Source organism: Panthera tigris, chromosome A3 (assembly GCF_018350195.1).
Source record: "Panthera tigris isolate Pti1 chromosome A3, P.tigris_Pti1_mat1.1, whole genome shotgun sequence".
NCBI classification, from domain to species: domain Eukaryota; kingdom Metazoa; phylum Chordata; class Mammalia; order Carnivora; family Felidae; genus Panthera; species Panthera tigris.
In genome coordinates, this window is record NC_056662.1 from 8,416,866 (window position 1) to 8,432,400 (window position 15,535).

General features: G+C 43.2%; 1 protein-coding gene across 1 annotated transcript in view; it reads left to right on the top strand.

Annotated features, from left to right (window-relative positions):
* BCAS1 (brain enriched myelin associated protein 1) overlaps positions 1-15,535 on the top strand; it is a 101,065-nt gene that overhangs the window by 71,388 nt on the left and 14,142 nt on the right. The window contains exons 10-11 of the mRNA XM_042980117.1: positions 7,347-7,520; positions 15,357-15,422. Of these exons, the coding sequence (XP_042836051.1) occupies positions 7,347-7,520; positions 15,357-15,422 (240 nt within the window). The remainder of the gene's footprint in view (positions 1-7,346; positions 7,521-15,356; positions 15,423-15,535) is intronic.

Here is a 15,535-nt window from a genome sequence, read left to right on the forward strand (position 1 = left end):
ATAGGTGCGTCAAGCATGAGAGCATCTTGCTGCACTTGATGCTAAGACTGTTGTTCTTGGGCGGGAGAACCGACTCCTTGGGTCTACATCTGGGAGACATAGGTTGGACCTCGCTGTCCAAACCCTCCAGACTGTGCGTTCATGTCTAAAGGGGATGGCTCCATAGAGGCACCGCAAAAATGCAGTTTTCCAAAAACATCTTCCAGGGAGATTAATCAATTGTCCTCATGAGTCAGCAGCTTTCTGCTCTGAATGGAGTACAGTCTTGGAAAATTTTACAAGTGGGGATAAGCGAGCTCACAGCTCCTTAAGATAGAAACCGATCATTATCGTTTTGCCAAAGCAAAATATGTTTGGCTCTTTCTAGGTGTCTCTTGTTTGCTAGCCTTGGAGAGAGCTTGTGTTTTCATTTTTATTTAATTGCTGGCATTGAACTGATGTTGAAAATCCAAGTCTGTTCCAGAAATGTTGTCTGTGATGTGGGATGGAAATTAGAATGGTTGTTACAATTCTTGCTAGGAGAAAGGTCTTTCAAATCTGCTTTTTTGTTATTGTAATTGTTTTTCTTTCCCTCCCCCCTCCCTCTTCCTTCCTCCCTCCCTCCCTCCCTTCCTCCCTCCCCCCACCTCTCCTTTCTTCCTTCCTTCTTTTCGTCCTTCCTTCTCCTTCTTTCTTCCTTTCTTCTTTCTTTCTTTCTTTCTTTCTTTCTTTCTTTCTTTCTTTCTTTCTTTTCTTTCTTCCCCTTCTCTTATGAGTCAAACTTATGAGCTCAGCAAAGCCCAGATCTTTCATAATTCCCAAAAATTCTCATGAATTTACCAGCTATTTTCTACGGAGCCAAAGCCTCTATTTCAGCAACCTGTGAGGAGGAACAGTGTGAGTCTTTTCCTCCATGAACTTTACATTTAAAAGCTGCCGGTTAACCCTGGGGCATCAGTTAGCATTGAGGTTCTGAGTTTTTCGGAGAGAAACTTCGTTTTGGATGTTTGTGTGCCATTACCTGTTTGAGGAACCCCGCATCAATGCAGGGTTGACCTCTGACAAAGAGGAAGTATTTTCCTTTTCTAATGTGAAATTCGGAACAGAAATATAAACGTAAACTAAAGTCAAATTACTGATGCCAAAAGAGATCTGCTGAAGGTGTCAAAGAAAGCAAAATATTTTCTCAAGAAAATGAAGATGCATTATGAAAATGGCTTTAGGTTACTTAGCCCTCAAAAGAACATTTCTGTTTTTAAGCTCCAGCATTTCTTTGTCTGCCTGTTAGTTGGAGGGATGAGGCTAAAAGCAGTTCTTGGGCCCTTTATCCCCAGACTCTGCCCCCTCTTGGACCTCAGTTTACTCATCTCTTAAATGCCCACAATGATATTACCCACCCCTTAGGGTTCTTGCAAGAATTAAGCAAACAATGCATTTAACGTGCATGTTTCAGTGCCCAAAACACAGAAAGCATTCAGTAATTCAGGGGTCTGCAAACAGCAGCTCACAAGCCAATTCCAGCCCATTGCCGTAGGGCCCACAAGCTAAAATTGGTTTTTACATTTGGAATTTTTTTTTAACGTTTCTTTATTATTGAGAGACAGAGAGAGACCGAACAAGAGCAGGGGAGGGGCAGAGAGAGAGGGAGACACAGAATCCGAAGCAGGGTCCAGGCTCCGAGCTGTCAGCACAGAGCCCGACGCGGGGCTCGAACTCACAAACCACGAGATCATGACCTGAGCCGAAGTTGGACGCTTAACCGACTGAGCCACCCAGGCGCCCTGGTTTTTACATTTTGAATCATTGAAATAACTGAAAGAATAATATTTGTGGGGGGGGGGTGGTGCATAAAAATTTCACCAACTTCACATTTTACTGTTTATGAATAAAGTTTTATTAGAATACAACCACACTCATTCATGTGCATATCACCTGTGGCTGCTTCCCCGCTTCAATGGCAGCGTAGAGTGAGTGCTCCCAGTGATCAGAGATTGTATTTCCTCGAGCAATTACACATCCCTAAGTGCCCACGTCGAGTGAAGGCATGCATGAAATAATTAGTTTAATTTCCTCCTCCCAAATAAGAGAGATGGCATTAATCAAAACAACGTACAGTTAAAAACAGAACTATTAAGTGTGATTAACCATACTATGAGAGTCCTATCTAGCGACGTCTGGCTAGAATATGGTTGGTTCGTTTTTGTTTTGTTTTGCTTTTTTAAAAACCTGTGGAAGTTTAGCGCTTTTCCTAGAATGTGCTTCGGGTCCTATCAGAAATAAAATCTGCTACAGAGACTAAAGAATCATTCCTCTGTCATCTGAGAATATTTTGGCCCTTGCTTAATTCAATTAATGTGCTAGCTAATGGGGGAAAAAATCTTTCCCTCCCAATGACCTATACCATCAAGGAAATAGGTACTTCTGTTTTTTACCTCTCTTAGGAAGTAACCTCATGGTTGCAAGTGAAAGAAAACCCAACCCAATCTGGATTTGTTTTTGAAAAGGAATTTATTGGCACTCATCACTGGGAAGCAGAATTGGTTTTAAATAAGTCTTGATTCGGGGCTTTCCTGTGGCTCAGCCTTCCTGGCCTGCCTACATTTCCACCTTCCGATGGCACGTCGCCCAGTTCTGAGCAAAGGAGAGATTGGTCCGGTACAAACTCTGCCTGTCCTAGAATCTGTTCTCCTTCATGGACCTACACGGATTCACGTGCTCTATTAATCAGCTTTGGCCAGATTTTGGTGCAAAATCGAAGCCCCACACTGCAGTGGCTTTCAATAGCAAGGATTCTTGTTTTCCTCATTCAGGCTATGCGGCAGCTGTGGGTTCTCTGTGGCTGATCCATGTGGCTCCTTCCTGCTGAGATCTAGACTGAGAAAAACAGCCCCTTCAACAAGGATGTGCAATTGTAGTGACCAAGGGAAGACAGTGCCGGGGGTGAACCATGCAAGGGCTCTGAGACCTTCCGCTCAGTCCGGCTTTCCATCACATCTGCTCACGGTGCATTTGCCAAAGCACGTCACACAACAATGGGCACAGATCTATAAGCGCTGTACAGGAAGCCAGAGTGAAAAATTGGGAAAATAATACATTCTGCCACATGTTCCCATCCCTAAACTCATATGGCCAATGAGCTAGACCATGTGGATTGGCTTAGATCTGCTCAAGCAACTTCAACCCACTTATGCAGTCTTACAGTTAGGGCGTATTGTTCCCCCAAAGCAAAATGGGGGTTCCATGAAGAGAACGAAGGAGAATAGTTCCTGGGTTGAAAAAGAAAATCTTCGCCCAGTCTTGGTAATCAAATAATCGTGTTATAAATTAAATCAGACAGCATCTTAAAGAGATTCGAAAGTAACAACTGTTAATATCAATATTTTTGTATTATGGGTGAAGTTTAGGTGGAAGAAATCTGTTTTGCTGTAAATCAGTCTCCAGAACTCGCAGTTCTAGTGAAAACTGTATAATCCAAATGCCAAGAGTAACGATGGTGTAATCTTTGAGGCAAAAAGTGGAAACTTGCAGAAATGTGTGTTCTCTGTCTTAAATGCACTAGCCGTCTTCATGCAAAGTATAATATCCCCTAATGAAGTCAAGCCAATCCACGCGGAAGTATAGCACACATCTGATTTTCACCGCATCCGTCATGCCCCAAATTAAAATGTGCAGATGCAGTTATATATTCTAAAGAAGGAGCGACTTCTTCCAAAGCCTTGGCTGGAAGGATATTGGAAAACTATCCGGACAAAAATCAAATTCTATGTCTGTATATGCAAATTAGCTCCTCACTCAGCTCAAATCCTTCTGGATTTCCACACTGGAAATCGGTGGATTTTCCTTGGCTGCTGAAAGCCAATTTCTTGGCCTGACTTCAAAGCTAATGGGACTCTCTAGAAGTATCGCCCACATCAGCCTTTTTTTTTTTTTCACCTACCGAAATAGTTATGTTTTGAAGAATGGACTCTGGCCTAGGATTTATGAGTTGATACCACTTACCATTTGTAAAGGCCCAGCAAGAAAACCATTGGCAATCGAAAGGTTGATTGATGAGGTTACCATACAGTCTGATTATTTTATTATGTAATTTTCCCTCCAGGCCCTTACATACAAAAAAAGGAACTTGCTGCTTCAGAGACAGAATAATTCTGAACCCAGATTCAATGAGTCAGACTCTGGTCATTACCGACCTCAGGGTTATTTCCCATTTCTCCACCCTTTTCCCCATGATCTCAGGCAAGGTTGGCAACTACCATACCCACAAAGTATTTGATCATTATTAGTCTAAAACAGTACTCCCATTTTTTTTTCAACAACAATTTGTCTAGGGGTAAGGATGTGACAACTTCTGGCCAGTGCAATGTATGCTAAGGTAGGGAATCAAAATACAGACGTTCGTTTGGAGGAAAGCTTTTGCTGGGAACTTCCTCCATTTTTTAAGACATTGGGTTGAGGATGTCATGCCTGGAACTGTGGCAGCTACTTATACATCCATGAGGTAACAAATAAAAGAGTGAAAATCCAGCATGCCAAAGATGGGAGAACCAAAGGATAGAAGGAACCCATGTTTTTAAAGACATTGTGGAGCCATAGAACCAATCCTAGAACTTCCTACTTTCAAACTGGTTCTGTATCATTACTGGTTAAGCCATATTAGGTATTCAGTTACCGGTCCACAACTCCATCCCCATTGAAATGGCTACTTACCTGTGCTATGACTTTGGCCAAGCCGTTCAGTCATTCACATTCTTCATCTATAGGATAGGGACAATGTTATCTTACTCTGAGCTCTTTAATAATTCAATAACTATTCACTGGGGGAATATATTAAAAATACTCTGCACGATGTCAGGCATGGTAAGAGGTGGTTATTAATATCATCTCTAAAAAATGGGCATGTGCATGGCAGGTGATTCCACATTATTCAGGCCCATGAAATAAACAGCTCTCATAATAGCTCAAGTAACAGCCAGTGGCGTTAACTGAGTGCTTGTTATGTGTCAGGCACCGTTCTAAGAGCTTCACGTGCACTTCCTGGGTTTAATTTTGCAAACCACTTTCTGATGTGTATACTGTCCCCGTCGAAAAGATGGAAACCCCATCGTCTCAATGTCGGGATGTTGAGTAGGGACCTCTGTTTAGAGCCTCCGTAAGGGGTGAAGTCAAGACTTGGAGCCAGGAAGGCACTGCAGGCTGATCTCGTGATCACTAGGTCAGACTGCCTGCCTGTCAGGGTCACCCCGGGACCCTTGTGGCTGAAGGTTCTTTTTCAGAAATGCAACTGAACTGAACCAGGCCCAGATATGGAAACCCATGACCACGTCTGACCACCACTCCCAGTATGTCACCTGGCTTCAATCTCATCCTGGTTTCCCAAGATGGGCCTGGGTCAGGGCAAGGCAGCCCTGCAGCAGGAGAAGCCTCTTCCCAAACATTTGCTGTTTGGCTGTCCAGTGCTTTCATTCTTCCTATGTCTTAAGATGGGACAACTTGGCTTGTGTTCACCCCAGCCCCTGCAGCTCCTTGCTCTCTTATGGTCAATCCATGCCGATCTCCCCTGCTTTGCGTCCTTCAGACTTTCGAGCTGATGACTCCCCAGGTCGATTGATGACTTCCCCATATCTTTGTCGACAGACGGAAGATGCTCGAAGTCATGCTGATGTGTTATGAAATGGAAGGCGGGGAGAGACGGCTGTGATTCAGTTGCATATTTCAGGCTGGTTCCTCATGCTGATTGGTTAACGGGCACCTCCCTGCTTCGGTTGACAGTGCAGAAATTCAGGGTCTTTCTCAGTCTGGATCCCTGGGGTCACGGGCAAACCAATGGTATATTCTGGATGAACGGAAGGAAGATGATTTCTCCACAGGCATGCTGTGTTTCTAGAAATACCTAAGTTGCCTCCCCCCAACTCCCTGACAGCAAGAACAAGATTCCGAGGAAGGGACGGCGCCTGGCACCAGCAAAGACAAATGCACAGATAACTTTGGCTCTAGAGCAACTGTCTGTGAGGCAGGGGAAGGCAAGCGTGTTGTGCAAAGGGCTAGGCAGTAAATATTGCAGACTTTGCAGGCCACATGTGGTCTCTGTTGCCTACTTTTTCATCTTTTAAAAAAGCATTTTACAACCCCTTAAAAATGTAAAATCCATTTGTAGCTCGGGGCCGTACTAAAATAGTCTCTGGGCTGGATTTGGGAGTAGCTTGCCAGCCCCTGCCCGAGGAAACCAAAAAAAGAAATTATGAAGCCCTCTCAGGGCCAATTAAATCTGTTGCAGGGATCAGTGCGAAAGCAGAAACTGTTCCAGATGTGACTGGGGCACAGCACAAATGGGGCGAGGCGATGCAAAAAACGGAATTTGGAATCAGAGTGCAGGTGAATGGGATCTTCCATCCAAACCCCGCGTTGCTGGCCATCCCTTGTCCCCCATGGACATCCAGGGGGCACTGAGCTCACTAGGTACCTCTCTGGGGGCCGTAAGGAACTTGGCCAATTTTCTTGCCAAGTTTGGTTTTCTTCTGAAAGCGTGAATTTCAGTAAAGAAACAATGGCAAATGACCGGCCCTGGGGTGGGGTGGGAAGTAAGTTTAGGAGGAAGCCCAGTCTGTTCAATCCAGTGTGGCTTTCATCCTATCCTTTCCGCAGAGACGACGAATTCTCCACAGTTGCAGGTAAATGTAGGGCACGTGATGGGAGATGTCACGGTCACCGTCTCTGAGGGTGGACCCTTAAGGAAACAATTCACTCCTGATTTTTACACAGGCTAGGTGTAAGTCACCTTGATGGCAGACCAAAGAGGCGGGCCTCCTGGAAGGGAGGGGCGTTGAGCATGTGATGGACGGCAGTCCCCAAGAGGGGCTTTCTGTCGAAGCCTTGAACCTCAGGCAGGAGGAATCTCGCTACTCCCAAGTCAGTGGATTTGGCATTTTTTTAGAAGTTGGCTGTTTGACAGCACATTATATGGCGGCACCTGGGTGGCTCAGTACGTTGAACATCTGACTCTTGATTTCGGCTCAGGCCATGATCTCATGGTTCATGAGATCGAGCCCGAGTCTGGCTCTGTGCTATCAGCAAGGAGGAGCCTGCTTGATTCTCTCTCTCCTTCTCTCTCTCTGTCCTTCCCCTGCTGGCATTCCCTCTCTCTCTCTCTCTCTCTCTCTCTCTCTCAAAATAAATAAATATAAAAGAAAAAGAAAGCCCACTATATGACATGAGCATTACTTCTGGAAGATGTGCCTGCGTAGAAATGATCGTTGGCTCAAACCTGTAGCTACTCTGTGAAGAAGGGGTGACCAGGACCCCACTTTCTAAAGCCTCTTTTGGGGAATGTCTTTTTATTCACTGTCTTATTACCTGGCAAAATAATCCAGGTGGTGTGTGAATCACCAGTAGAGGTTGTAAAGTCCGAGGAAGTAGAATCAGCCTTACGAACGGTGGATCTCAACGAGGAAGGAGATACCACACCTGAACCCACAGAAGTAAAACTCAAAAGAGACGACCCCAGACCACCAAGAACCTCCCTGATGGCGTTTCTCAGACAAATGGTAAGCCACCTGCTTCCAGCACAGGAAACCTGAAATACCCAGATCAGCTTCCAAGAGCGAAGGACCCGCATCGTAGGTGGGGTGAGACACAACTGTGGGTGGTGTAGATGGGATATAAGTGGAATCTGAAAATTCGCTTTCATCCCTCTGACTCCATCACAGAGAAAGTCTCAGGTTATTGCTAATATTCCTTAATCTTTCCTTAACTCCTGCCAACTCCCTCTTTAACAAAGACAGAGCTGGCCTTGGGTCCTGAGCTGTGGTAGCCAACCGCACCTACCTGGAAGTCAGTATTGTTGTTCACTTTTAATTTAATTTATTTTTAAAGTTTCCTTCTGTGTATGGCAAATGATATTATTTTTCTCATTATGGTAATGACATGCTGTTTCCTTTGAAAATCCGTATATTTACATAAAGAACATAAGGCATTGTTTAGAGGACCAGGTAATAAATAGGCCAAGTTACATGTTGACGTTAGAAAAATTCTGAAAGTGACATGTGAGTCACACAAATGTGGACAAAGCCGATTTATAAATAGTTCCAGTTATAAAGTGGCAACATAATTTCTAATAGCGAGCACGTACAACTCGTTCCGTGCTTTTAGCTTGTATAAAATGGAAAGAATGTGGGCAGACGTGTTTTGGTGTCTATGAAGTGTCATGTACATGAAATAACTAAACATCCAAGAACTTAAATAATATAATGCAACAAAACCCAACTTGGTTGGAAGACAAAAAACAAAAACCCATGTAAAAGGTCATTGGTTTAATTCTCTTTTAATGAAAAACAAGAATTTCATTATAGTGTGCCGTTATTTTCAGGAGTCTTTGGGAGTTTAATCCTTTGAGAAAGCAACTCTCTGGTTTCACAGGCTCAGCCTGTTAAGAAGTTCTTTCTGGTCCACAACACAACACAACACAACACAACACAACACAGCACCACACAGCACAACGCAAAACCCATGCCAATGGGAGCTGAGGCATATTAAGGAGAACCCTGCCAGAAATTGTTGACAGGATTCATTTTCTCTTATCAGTGGATTCTCAGAGAGTAGGAAGTATACAGTAAGTAGCAATCAGCCTGTATGGCTGGGACTCCATGTACATTCCTTGTCATTTACTCTGCAATTTGGCGCTAAAAATGGGGATCAAGATCTGAGATTTTTCAACCAATTTTTATGCTATGTCAGGAAAGAAAAGAACATTTGGCCCGTTTCTGGCAACCCATCTACATTACAAATGGGATCCCCAAATAGCTCATCATAACATTGAGAGCGATCCAACTTTCCCATTTCTGGATGGAGTTGAGAGATACCCTCCCCCACCTCCCCGATAGCAAAGAGCATGATTTTCTCTTCCAAATAACCAACCTGAGACTTCTTTACTTAAAAGACAAGAAAATGCAAGAGATTCCAAATAAGGCATGAAAGACATCTAAACCACTCACTACATCCGTTCGAAACAAATCCTTAAATTCTAATGAGGTCTCACATTACTTAAATTCATCCTCCAGAGCTATCCTTTAGAGGTTTCTCGGGGATATTTTCTAGCAATACAACCTGGGTACCTCTGAACTGTTAGGGGAACAAACTGGAAACAAAAGAGTCTTTTCTAATTAATTCTCCCTAGGACAGGGATAGGAGTAGAGGAAGACACATTTTTCCCCAGCAACCCTCAGTGGATTCATAGCATCAGGTCTTATAACGTCCATTGTTCTTAGTATCTACCGTGCATAGAAAGAGTTATGTCTGGAAGCCTGAACATTCTTCCCTTCTATTAAGGTTTGAACTCCAAACCTTCCATGATTTGGGGGATTCTTCCTAAAAATTCCAGATATCCTAATGATTTTTGTCTTGCAGTCTGCTTTGTTTTCCTTATAACAATATATTATCATTGTGAATAATTCAAATACACAGAAGACATGGCTTTCCAGCTCACCACATCCCCGTCACTTCCTCTTGTCACACCCAGCCCAGCTCTCTCATTTATGTCACTGTCCCTGTCCCTGGGGGTATTTGGGGTTGCATCCCCAATGTAAAGCCACCTCGTTCTTTACAGCAACTTCACTGAATCCCATCGTCTAGATTTCTCGTACTCAGATTAACCATTGCTCTCTTGATGGACATTTGATTTGTTTCCCACTTGTGGGACTTCATTTATGTATTTATTCAGCAAATAATTGTTGAGTACCCCCTACATTCTAGACACCGGGATACAACAGTGACCATAAATAGACGTGGCCCCTGTCCTCATAGAGAATAAGGCCTAATAAGGAAAATGGGTGTTTATTTTAATCCTAGGCCATAGGCACTGAGCACACACCGTGTGTCTCACACACATGATCTAGGTGCTTTGCGGACCTGCGTGAACATCCTTGTACACTTACCTTTATGCCTCTGTGTTATTATCCCCACAGCATGCAATCTTGGCTGTTGGCTTCAGCAATCGTTTTCAGGAAACACTTTTAGCTAACGTTTCATGACTTCCAAACTAATCTGAAGTGCGGATTTATGCAGTAAATCCAAACCAAACCCTGCTGTAAGGACTTGAAAATAGAGACAACATCCGACTCATCACTGAGCTCTTTATTTTTTATTTTTTGAGCCAAATAAGTGAATGTGTCAAACTGATTTGCTGCGCCATGGCAATGTGACTCATGGTTGCATATTTCTTTTAAACTAAGCGCATTGCCCAGTTCACTTCTAAGAGATGTTTTTCTTTCCGGAAATTAACCTCTTGTAAAAATAGAAATGAAGAGAATATCATTTTTCAAATAAGTATACTTCAGGGAAAATAAACAGAGTCACATAAAGTCCTTGCACTGCATTTGACACACGTAGATATATGCCACTTCACAAAAATCCAATGGGCTCCTACAGATTTTCAAAATACTTGCAAGAAATAGCTAAGACATCTGTCGTGCCCTACATAGGACAAGATCCTTATATGTATTAATTCAACTGTATGTCAAGAGATTGGGTATTTGAAGTGACAATGTATTTTTATAAAGTGAGTGGGTGGAGAATTATATTCATGCGCCCGCAAACCTCATAGGCAGATGAAACCATAAAGGTGGTGGATAGAAATACAGAGATAGAGATTTATAATTTGTCAATATTAATAACACCCTGTCCTGGAAAAGTGCTTTTCCTCCTCCAAACCATTATCACACGCTGTTTCATTTAATCCTCCTGTCTCTTTCTTTAGACCATTAGTTTTGTAAGAAGTCTTTGTATTAAGACTATGAGCCTTAATATTGGGCAAATGTAAGACCGAAGGGGGAGACAGCCACGCAATAATGGTCTTTTGTGGCTTACATTCAATCTATAAATCTAGTAAAGCCTGTTGAAATGTACCCTCTGGAGGAAAAAGGGGATGGTTTGTGATGGTAATTGTAAAACAAAACAAAAACAAAAACAAAAACCAAAAACAGCAGTCTCCTAGCTAAAGTTCTTGATCTCAGATTCTTCCCTGAGTATTGAACTATGAACACACAGTTTCTCTTCAAGAAAAGGTTTCTGAAAGTAGCATTTGTGTGGGCAATTCCTGTCTCCACAGCAGCTGGCATTCCTTCCTACCCTTAAAGGGGATTCTGTGGCCATTTGGCACTCTCGGTTAATAATAATAATTAATAAGAATGGCTGCTGTTTATGTATCACGTGCAGGCCGCATGGCCGGCACTATGCTAGCACACTGCTTGCGTTATCTCATTCATTAATGTAAAAACTCTGTGCAACACATTCCTGCCCCTCTGTGCTCAGAAGGGCATGAGGACTCAGAGTGTTTTAAGTGATCTGGTCAGGATCACAGAGCCGGTAAATGGCAGAGCCAGAATTCAAACTCAGGTTTTTGTTCATTCTAAAGCTTACTCTTATACTCATGTTATTGCGGCTTCCTGTGCTCCTGGAAAGTGATTTTCTGTGAGAGTAAAAGGAGGTAGAACAACCATCACCCCGTTTTTGTGATTCTCCTAGTAGTGTTTCCTGGGGAAACATCTTTCTGTGCTGGGCTTATCTGAAATTACAACAAGGCAAGAGAGGGGAGAATTAATACATGATTTGCATAAAGCTCGGATGTACGTTTTCTGAATATATTTGTCATTAGAATGAGAATTTACCTTGGCCGTGTAATTTTGTCTGATTGTCCAATTCCGTTTCAAGTGAGCATCTTGATAAAACACAAAGGTTGGACACATAGCCTTTGTTGATTCTGGATATTTCTAGCCGGTGTAGTTCCTTAGATTTGTTCCAATGAGGCAGAGCTAGTAAACAATCTTGCTGATAGACTCACACTAAATTAAAATATCTGCCCAATTCTTTTTTTTTTAATGTTTATCTGTTTTTTGTTGTTTTTTTTTTGAGAGAGAGAGAGAGATTGTGAGAGAGAGATCAATCATGAATGGGGGAGGGGCAGAGAGAGAGAGGAAGACAGAGAAGCCCAAGCAGGCTCCATACTGTCAGTGAAGAGCTGATGCGGGGCTCAAACTCATGAATGGTGAGATCATGACCTGAACTGAAGTCAAGAGTCAGACGCTTAATCAACTAAGCCACTCAGGCGCCCCATCTTCCCAATTCTTTTAAATCTCAACTTCAGTGGGATTAGAGATCCATCAAAATACACTTGTGTTCCTTTCAAAAAAAATGTGAAGTGACCACCAAACATTTCCACTAGAATTTTGACTAAGTAATATATGTTGGAGATGCCTCAAATGTTCCTTAGAGTATCAAGCTATAGGAATGCGTGACATGGTGAAAGAAATAAAAATGACTTTATTACTATGCAAAGCTTGGATGTCACAACCAGATTCCATCTCAACACCGCAGGCTGGATGCCCTAAGGTGCTGTACTTTGGCTCTCATGAATAAAAATAAAGTTCTGGAAGAAAGTTGCTCGGTACTGAACTAGAAAATATCTGAAATTACTTGGTGGTCTTCAAACTGTTCTTTAAAGTATTAGATAGATAGTCCCTGAAAAAATGTGGGGTTCCTTTCAACAGTAGCTCTATTTTTGACAGCTGGAGAAAATGAGCATCTGTGGTTATGGTCTTTGGACTACAAAGCCCAAAGTGAACTATTTGAATTGGTCTCTGAAAGAGGACTCAGCAAAGAGGAAAGAAGAGGGATAGAAAGAAAATGAAGGAAGGGAGGGAGGGAGGAAAGAAATTGTTCTTAACTGCTGTTATTGAAAGTACCTCAAATGGACCGAATAAGACCCTTAGTCTAAACTCACCATATGGTCACCTTTGATTAATACAGCTTTATCTGCCTCAAAATGAGAGAAAACAGAAAAACCATAGAAAAGCTTGAGGTATTCCCTTCTTTTTTTTTTTTTTTAAGAAACTGAACTTCTTTGCCATGATCTCCCTGGCAGCCTGAGGGGCTGTTTTCAGGACGCTTGCCTAGACCCACCGCTGCCAAGAAAGCTTCCTGATTCAATCCAATTTCTCCTCCAAAGGTTAGCAAGGAAAGGGATGGAAAGAAAACAGATCAAAACCTTAAGCTGGCAGGGGACCTACCAGATACCAAACTGAAGCCACTGAAGAGAAGTTACGTGTCTCTCTCAGGGAGGAAAGGTGGCACCAGGGCTGTGCCTCCCAATGTCCATTCAGGTTTAGCTTAAAAAGCCACTTTGTGTGTTTGGCTGCCTGTTTTTGCCATTCAGAATTACCTGACCAACTAATGAATTTGTGACTCCATATTTCAAAGGACGCCAGGGAACGTGTTTGGGCAGGAAGGGCTCCTAATGACGGCCTGAATTCTGGAGGCAAAGGAAATCCCAAAGCGGTAAAACCTTTGGATGGGGTGAGGAGGCTGACTGAACTGTTTATAGGGAGAGAAACTGTAAGCAAGAGACTCCATTTCTTTTTCTACATGTTCTCAAGCAAAACTGGCCCTTGTAGAGCAATGGAAAAGACTCAAGAGGAAGAAAAAAAACCCACTTTCCATCTACAAGGATCTAAAGTTTATGTAGAGGACAAACAGATCTTTCTTTGCCTTTGGGTTGAACACCTTGGTGAAGCCCATGAGGTAATGTCCCTAAGAAAAGTATCTGGAACTTCCAGATCCCAGGGGTTCAGGCTGAAGAAAGATCGCTCCCATTCCTAACCAATTAAAAAGCTTGCATCAAGGTTCTATGCTATGCCAAGCTCTGTAAAGGTTGTTTCTGAGGTAGGAAAGGACCTGGAAATTCCCATTCTGTGTGAAACCACTGACGGTCCTAGTGGGACTACTGAATCAGAGCAGTACCAAGTAATATTTAAAGATGAGCATGATTGACCTCTGAGGGTGGGCACGTCCCACAGACCTCCCTATTGGAGATTCGTCAACCCGCATCTTATCCAAGCTCCTGCCATTTTTCTAAATTGGGGAGCTTCATAGTGGACGCTCGATACATATGGGTTCATTGAATGGTATCTCCTGCCTTATAGGGGAGGCAGTTAAGAGGGTGGAATAGAGTGATTGCCCGGAGTCACATCCTGACTCCCTAACATGCTAGTTCCGTGACCCATGCTAGTTTCTCTGAGTTTCCATTTTCTTGACTATAAAATGAGGAAAAGAACACTATTCCTCTATCTTGAGGCTCTGCATGATGAATAAATGAACCAGTGTGGGTTACTGCCTCACTGGAGCGCCTAACCCTTAGTAAGCACTCCAGGAAAAGTTAGCTTTCATAAATAACAATTTTTATTATCTTTACTAATAGGACTACCGTACCCCAGATGACAGAGGCATATAATATTAATCGATCAAAAAATTATTTGAGTGCCTTTGATGTTGTTAACTGTTCTCTGATGCAGGTGTTATGGATCCTTGCCATCTGCTGGCAGAACAGCTAAGATAGTTAACAGTGGGATCTGAAGTCTTCCTGTTTGCCCCCCATTGCTTAACCTGTTTCCTACACCCCCTCCCTCCAGCAGGGGAGGAGGAGATGATTAGCGATGACTTAGTGGTTTAATGTGGGAATGAAACCTGAGTCAAAATTGTTGATAAGAGCGGAGCAGTTCATTACCGGATTTCTTAGGTGCTTTATCGGGCATCGGGCATCGGGCACAGAGCATCACCGAGTCCATAGTTGAACCTGCAGTCCCCAGTATTGGTCGGCGTTTGTCTATACCAGTTAGCTGAAAGCAGTGATGCTCACACTGAGACGTGTCTCACCTGAAGGGCTTGTCAAATACAGGTGGCTCGGCCCCAGCCCTGAGAGTTTCTGACTCTGTAGATCTGGAGTGGTTCTCAAGAATTGGTACGTCTAACAAACTCCCAAGTGATGCTGAAAGCTGTGGTCCCAGGAACGTGCTTTTAGAGCCTTTCGCCGAGAGTCAGTTTTAAGGAGCCAAACCTATGAATTCAGCCTGTCCAGCTCTGTCACTGATGCCACAGGCCACAGGGGTCACTAAAATGGAAAAGAGGGTGTTCCACATGCCCCATGTCTCTGCTAGAGGAAAAAACACAAGGAAACATCACCACCTATGTGTTACCAAGAAAAGCCTACCAATGGTTTAATTGTTCATTCATTCAATACATTCAGCCATCTCCTGGTTCCAACATTAGCACGCTGATCATCATTTATTTACCCCAGAATTCCCTAACCCCAGGGTTTAAGGCCTACGTTGTTGTTGTGATTTGGGGAAGCCAACACTCGAATGTAATCGGACTCTGGTTGGAAGCCACATGGAAATCACGCATCTCAGTTGGTCTAGTTGGTCTTCCAACTGCAGAAGTTGACGCTGCATCTCAATCATGAATGACCGAGGTCAGCCATTCCAGAACTCCCCTTGCCTTGTCCATGTTGCTGTGCTTGTAGTAGCTGAAAGGCCGTTGTCTGTTTGTTATTTTAGTCAGTGAAAGGGGATGAAGGGATCACCCACTCAGAAGAAATAAATGGGAAAGACTCCAGCTGTCAAGTAAGTGACCTGTCAACTCTGTTCGGTGGTGGGGTTAGCCTGCATGCCCTTACTTCTTTCTAGCCTAGTTCCCAATGCAATTCTCAACCACAAGGCGGCTCATTTACCGACTC